Source organism: Kogia breviceps, chromosome X (assembly GCF_026419965.1).
Source record: "Kogia breviceps isolate mKogBre1 chromosome X, mKogBre1 haplotype 1, whole genome shotgun sequence".
NCBI classification, from domain to species: Eukaryota; Metazoa; Chordata; class Mammalia; order Artiodactyla; family Physeteridae; genus Kogia; species Kogia breviceps.
This window is the reverse complement of record NC_081330.1, coordinates 41,618,079-41,625,355: the sequence shown is the minus strand read 5'-3', so window position 1 is coordinate 41,625,355 and position 7,277 is coordinate 41,618,079. Positions and strand designations below refer to the sequence as shown.

Below are 7,277 nucleotides of genomic sequence, written 5' to 3'. Positions count from 1 at the left end.
CTCATGTGACTTTTTCAGGTGGCTTTATGACAGCAGTAGTACTTTGTTCTTCCATGAAGAGAATGCTCTGTGAGCAAGAAAGCCCCTGGCTCAGATGTCCTTCCTCCTCCTGGCCTAAGATTTGATAACAAGTTGTTCTGATGCCACCAGTCCAAGTTTGTAGACTGTAAATAAACACTATCCTAGATGTGAAGTATAATGAAGCAAGGAATGTGAGGTGGGAAAGAACAGCCTAATTGCTATCCCTTCAGGGATGACTGGCTCTCTGGTGGGACAGCATATGGAGCAGGGAGAGGCAGATGGTTGTACTGCCAGAATCCCTGCTACTGTACTCTCTTGTCACTACCAGAGTTTTCATTTGGTGATTGGTTTTGAAATATAACTTGATACTGGTCTTCCTATTAAGAATATTATGAATGTTTATTCAGATCATTATCATTCTTTATTCAGTAATGCAATTTACCAGGTTTTGATGTCTTCTGGACTTTGGTTCTGTTATACCCAAGGACCAGCTTGGTTATGTGTGTGTGCATGCACACGTGTGTGTAAATTCTATTTGATTTTATAAGTTCCCTTCCAAGTCTATTTTTCTGTGGTCAACACGTTAATGGAAAGCAAATGAATAGAAATGTGGTATATAATAGGTCATATGAAAAGTCATGCTTTCATTCCACCTATACATACTGAGCATTGCTATGTACCAGGATCTGTGGGTTAGAAAGTTGTGTAAGATGCAGTCCCTGCCCTTAAAGAGCTTGTTCTACATTTCTTCCATTGAGCAAGGGATAATACTAGCTGGGTTCCTAACCCCTTGGTGGTTCCCATGTTTGGCTGATTTGTTTTTCACCAGCAAAGCAGCCTAGGAAGATCTTTAATCCCAACATAGTGAATTTGAATTTAAGATTTTGACAGCCGGAAATGACAAGATATTAATAATAATTACAACATTGATAATAGTAAACTGAGAATGGAGAGAGGCAAGTGGGGACACATATAAAGGTTCCTAGGAGGTAATATGTTCTGGACTAAGTTGGGATATTTGCATGGCTCAGTGAAAAGGAAAAATAATGTTAACAGTCGACATTTCAGCTAGAAGAGTGTCAGTTCTTTGGTGACAGGTGGGGAAAGAGGCTTATGGGAGAAAGTAAAAGGAATACATTTTATTCACTACCTTTCTTCAACTTAGAAAATTTAAAGAAGTATGACTGTGAAATTTTGGAGAGCAAGTGGCCCTGCCAGTGGATTGAGAGGAAAGAGGAAGACAGACCACTGGCTCTCCAAAGAGCAGAGCAAACTGAAGAGAAGATGAAGGCGCTGATAGCCTCAACAACAACTGAAGAAATAAAGCCCTTTCTCTGGAAAAAAACATATGTATAAAATATTTAACTGACATTAAATATTAAGAATTAATGAAAACACTTTATTTATGTAGGAAGTTTTATTCCCCTTTAGAAAATATGCTGTTTTAAAACTGAAAGTAATTTCCTACGTGATCCAGGGAGAAAGCATTATGGATCTCTAGCGGTGAGTACTATCAGAATGACGGTAGATGGAAATGACCTCCAAATGAGTCTCTTATATTGCCTCCTGCCAACTCACTGTAAGAAGAGTCCAAGTTCAAGAATTCCATGATTGGAATGGATTGCTAGGTGTCAGACACTTCTAGTGAGACCCGCATCCCCCCCCCTCGCCCCCAAACTTGTGTGGGAAGGGTGAGGAAAATGAAAGCTATTTGCACCGAATTCTGACACCCTGTGTCTCCCTTCTCTACTTGCCAGCTCCGATGGGGTGGGAGAGTACCTTCCACCTGGCATTGCTTCTGAGTAGCTTTGTGAACTCCTTTGGGCTATTATGTTGGCTGGTACTTTGGCTTCTTTGGCTCCCAGCACCAGCTGATGCCCTGAGCTGAGTCCCAGTTGGGCAGGCTCTATTGCTCAGTGCTGTAGCTGTCTCCAGAGCATTGTTCTTGAGACTTCCAACAGGGCAGATTTGTGCAGTTGGCCCATCTGGACAAGATCTATAACAAGTAGAGCTCTGTGCAATAAGCTCATCTCCATAGTTCACCCCCCCTGCTACCCCCGCCTTCGGGCTGCAGCAGCCTGACACCCCAGCCCCACCATAGAGAGTATCAAAGAGATACTCTCTGCTCCTTTCAAAGGGGTATTGCTTGTGACCTCTCATTGATTGGCACTACCTGGGCAGAAATGGGAAAATAGGGATTCTCTGCCCTCTCAATTTAATCTCCTTTCTTTAGCCAGTCCTTTAGTTTTGAATCTCCTTGGCCACCAGAGTCATAATTAATATTTTCAATAAGGTTAATTTCTGGTCCAGCTACCCTGATCAGCCCAGAATGCTCTCCTCAAAGCCAAGAGACAAGAAGAGTATCTCAGTGAACAGGAAAGAGAAGCCAAGCTCAAAAGGAAAAAAGGGGGAGAGAAGCTGAGCTCTTGGTTTAACTATAGGATTTGCTTTGGTCATTGGATTTATTGACTTTCCATTTTGAACACCGTTTTGAGAAAGGGAGTAAAAGAGGGAGGGGAAAGGAGGAAGATGAGAGGGAGAAAAAGAGAGAGAGAGTGTGCGTGCGAGAGAGATTAGACTCACATAGTTAATTATTGTAGGTCCAGAGAAAAAGTCAAGATGTTAGAGATCATTTGATCACGTCTGTCTTCCAGTTGTTTAGCTCAGCACTTTAATCTTCCCTTTTTCAGTTCTTCACAGTGGGTCATTTCAAAGGACTCAGAGTACCACGCCCATGCTTCCCCATGTCCCAGTGGTATGTCAGGCCTGAGATGAGCCCTTCACACCCCCTCTATTCTGACATTTCTGGTAGCTTCAACTGACTGCTTCCCCTCCTCACTGTGGAAGGAGAAAGGAAGAGAAGGATTAAGAAATAACTCCAACTTATGTTTTTCTAACTTCTACAACTCCATGCTGAGATTGGCCAAGTCAATATTTGTCCAGGATAGGGGTCCTCTGTATACCTAGTTTCTCCCTCCTTTAGGAACCTTGAAGCCCACTTTATCCCAGACAAGGTTACATGGCACTATTATTTGCTCACTAAAAGGAGCAAGTTGGAAATTAGGGGTCCTGGGAAATAAAGAGACATTGGAGAAAAAGAAGAAACAAAAGCACAGCTAACAGGAGACTCTCTGAGGATAGTTTCTGTACTGTACTCCTCCTAGATCCTACTGCTTTGGATCTCACTTTTCTTAAAAGGTTTCTAGCATTGCTGAGTCACTTTCTTGAAGACTAAGCGTTTTTCTCTTTTTACACTCCATAGCAGTCAAACACACCCTGCCACCATGTTAGTTAGTTAGGGAATAAAACAAATATTTCTGAGACCAGGAAATTCAGGTAGATCTGAAAGGGTGGTCTCTCTGAGAGTCCAAGATTTCTGACCTCATTCTGACAGTGTTGAGCTTCCAAGGAAGCTTGAAGACCTCTCTGTTGGGTCATATAGCAATGCCCTACCCCAGTGCAGCCGATGACTGTTCCAACCTTGCTGAGAGGTGGGGAATCTATCCCCTTGCCTTCCTCCCACAGTCAAGGAAACCTGACTGGGTCACACAGGGTAGCACTTGTGGATGGGAAAGACTCCCTATTTGAGCCTGTGGTAGCAGGTACAGAGGGCACAGTAAAGGTCAGGCTCTGGGTGGGAGGTGGCAGGGCAAAGATTGGTGCAGATTAAGATGACAAATGCCAGAATCTAGTAGCAGTGGTCTGAATAGTCTCCACCAGAGAACTGAAAAATAGAGAAGCTCCAGTCAGGGAAGAAGGTCATCCTGGCCCCAAGAACATGGCCAAACCTTATTCGCATGATAAATTGGGATAGTATGGAGAAAATCTGAATTAGGGTAGGTAATCCATCTTTCTAAGTAAAGCCACCATTGGCACCCTGCATTGTAGACCCACATAGCTTTGGGACTGGCTGTTGAAGTTCTGAGTGGGAGATCAGGAAGGAACTGTTCAAGCCCTTGATGGAATCTAATGCAGGGGGAAAGCCCACCCAGGAGGAAGCGGGAAGCCAACAGCTGGACTCTTTAGCTCCTATTCACAGTGCCTGGTGGATATCTTCTGACCGTAGCACTTTATAGACAACCCAGTAGAAGATGTTGAAGATGAGGAAAGTGAAAGGGAAGACAGCCCGGGAGATGGTGTCAATCCTCTTGGCCTGGTCCACGTAGAGTTTCCGCATGTTTTCTCCTTCCCTTAGAAGAGGGGCTGGTGGTTGGGGGCTATAAATGCCAGGACCTTCCATTGGACCTCCATCCCTTGGCTGCAGGCAGTGGCCCAGGCCATAGCCACGGAAATAAAGGCGACTTTCTCGGGTGATATCTTCCTCCTGGAATTACATGGAAGAAAAGGCAGAATTTGAGGTCACAACTCTAAGGCAAAGGAATAGAGACCAGGCCACACAAATATCTCAGGTGGTGCTATGCAGACAGGGTGGCTGGGTACACAGGCCCATCGCATGATTTTTTTATGGCCACAAAACTACTCATGAGATAGATGTATGTTAAGCAGCTATACATGGTATGGATGGTATATGTTATTATTCCATTGGCAGATAAGCCCCAAGCGGCCTTTTTAAAATGTGTAACATCATTTAGAGCCGTCTAAAACCCAGTGAAGTGCCACCTCACCGCGAGAGGGACATCTTAATGTCAAGTTATCTCTGACTGGTAATAAACAGAATAAACAGAACAATGAAACCTTTAGAAAGCACAGATGAGATATTTAGACTTGAGAACTTGACTAGTGACTTCCAAAAGCTGCAAAATTAATTCTGCTTGTACATAGTATCTTAAAAAAAATGTTTATCTCGACTTAACGCTGAAAATTCCAAAAGTTTCAAATAACCTAGTGGGCTATCTGAATATCATAAAGCTGATCATGCTCTTGCAGATACATGAGCTTCTAGGGTAACATTTATTACCCAATACACATTCCATTCATGTACAATATATGCATTCTGATGAACACATTAACACTGAAGAGGTAAACTTTTATATAAGCATTAAGCAATGTAGCAGACTACACAAAGTTTGTCTAATAAATGACAGCTGACAATCTTAAGTAGCTATAACACAGCTGAGAGCCAGAAGGTAAGGCCACAAAGATAGATAGAGATCTAGAGAGAGATGGGGAGGGAAAAGGAGAGAGAGAGAGAGAGTGAGAAAAAGAGAGAGAGAGAGAACCAAAGCCCCTGAGTGATCAACAGAGAGAACTTTACTCATATAAGAGCCTTTCAGGGCCCCACTCAGAGCCTATTTACTCTTGGTTTCTATATAACCCAAACCTGCCCAATTTTGGCTACTTCTAAAAGACATACCACCATCAAAAGTGGTGGTTCACAGCCTGGATATTAGACAGAGGACAGGTAAGTATATGCCATAACCTAGAAATACTTCTTTCAAAGATGGTTATAATTTTGTAAAGTATTGATGTTTACAGGAGTAAAAGCTTCAGCTATGTAAGAAATAACCTGAAGTGAAATGCCCCCTTGTGGGATGGTGCCAACTATCTTCTCAGTTTGTCCAGGGCTGGGGGCTTCCTGAGACTAGGGGCTTTCAGTACTAAAACAGAATAAGGCACGTGTATGTTGAATGGATGTGACAGATATACATAAAGTGTAGATAAAAGTGGATTTTACACATGCTATGCAGTTAGAAGGACATCATAGGGTGTTTATAATGAGATCTCTGTAGCGATAGTAACCCACTGAAAAGTGGTTTAATCGATAAGATGTTGGTGTGGTGGGTCCCAGTGAGTCTTGATTATGACAGCACTAGAAGGCCTAGCCTGTCACTGGGTATCAGAGGCAGACAAGCTCAGGTCAGAGATTTATCAACAGATCCCACCTCTTTCTATGCTTCCTGTGGGCTCATAGTACAGACGTGGGAAAGGGCATCAGTCTTGCTCACTGCTGTGTCCCCAGTGCCTAGCACAGAGCTGGCATCCAATAGGCACCCAATAGACATTAGTTGAATGAATGAGTGGACTGATGAACCACATGCCTCGGAGTACAGGACAGGGAATGGCTTTGTTCTCATGAAGCCAGCGTCCTCTCGGGATCTCAGGCTGAAGAGTCTACTCAGAAGAGAATCTTAGCTACAGAGTACTTGGCAGGAAAAGCAATTACTCCTTGCCCCACCACTGCACAAGGGCGTGATGCCCTTCGGCCTTTAGAAAGAGTGGCACCTTTGGCATAGGGAGGGGTCTCTCTAAGTTTGCCCACCAGAGAGCCTTGCTATTCAATCCTCGATTTTGCCAGTCTCTGTGGAGAGAGTTGTACATGTGTAGGCCAGAGGCAATTCACTCTCGTGGTGGTGCTTTGACCCTGAGTTGTTGTGGTGAGGCAGCCTCAGTTCTCAAAGTTCTTTACATAACCTGTCATCACAGGCCTTGGCTCACCTCATCTGTATTCCATAATTCATTTTCACGCTGTTTCTACCAGAGAGGTTGTGCTGACCCATTTTATAGATGAAGAACCAGAGGCAAACAAAATATCTCCCACAGGGCTTCCCTGGTGGCGCAGTGGTTGAGAATCCGCCTGCCGATGCAGGAGACACGGGTTCGTGCCCCGGTCCGGGAAGATCCCACATGCCGCGGAGCGGCTGGGCCCGTGAGCCATGGCCACTGAGCCTGCGCGTCCGGAGCCTGTGCTCCGCAATGGGAGAGGCCACAACAGTGAGAGGCCCGCATACCGCAAAAAAAAAAAAAAAAAAAAAAATCTCCCACACAAGTGAAGAATGAGGGGGCAAATAAAATGATTTTTCCTTTTGCTTTCCAGCTCAGAGCCCCTCAGACTCCCTGTTCTGTGCCGCTCTTCCTCGTCCTCTCAGCTCTCCAGCCAGAGATACAAGCATGGAATATACTTGTTTGCAAAAAGCTCTGAAAGAGTTGAATCCAACTGCTCTTTCTGTTTCTATATATCTAATTATTTCCCCCTTTCTCCAATCACAGTAGGTCTAAGGGGAATTATTGGGAAACATCCCTCGGCTGGAAAAAGTTATTTCACACAGGAGAGAAAATATGGCCAATAGAATGTCACCCTTGGCTCTTTTTAATTTTAACATGTTGCATCACTTGTAGTTGGGGGAGAAAACATGAGTGGCCTAAAATTCAAGGGTGGGGATCCTGGATTTGGGTATTACCTATTTAGGCCAAATTCTGAGGGGTGTGTGTGTGTGTGTGTGTGTGTGTGTGTGTGTGTGTGTGTGTGTTTGGGAGGGACAATGGAGGCTGAAACTCCACTTTGTGGCTTCAATGGC

The 7,277-nt window shown here is 44.2% G+C and overlaps 1 protein-coding gene across 2 annotated transcripts in view; it reads right to left on the bottom strand.

The window, feature by feature from the left end:
- Positions 1-4,054: 4,054 nt before the first annotated feature.
- LOC131747864 (glycine receptor subunit alpha-4) overlaps positions 4,055-7,277 on the bottom strand; it is a 29,970-nt gene continuing 26,747 nt past the window's right edge. For both annotated transcript variants that reach the window (XM_067023598.1, XM_059049929.2), the window contains exon 9: positions 4,055-4,345. In XM_067023598.1, the coding sequence (XP_066879699.1) occupies positions 4,055-4,345 (291 nt within the window). The remainder of the gene's footprint in view (positions 4,346-7,277) is intronic.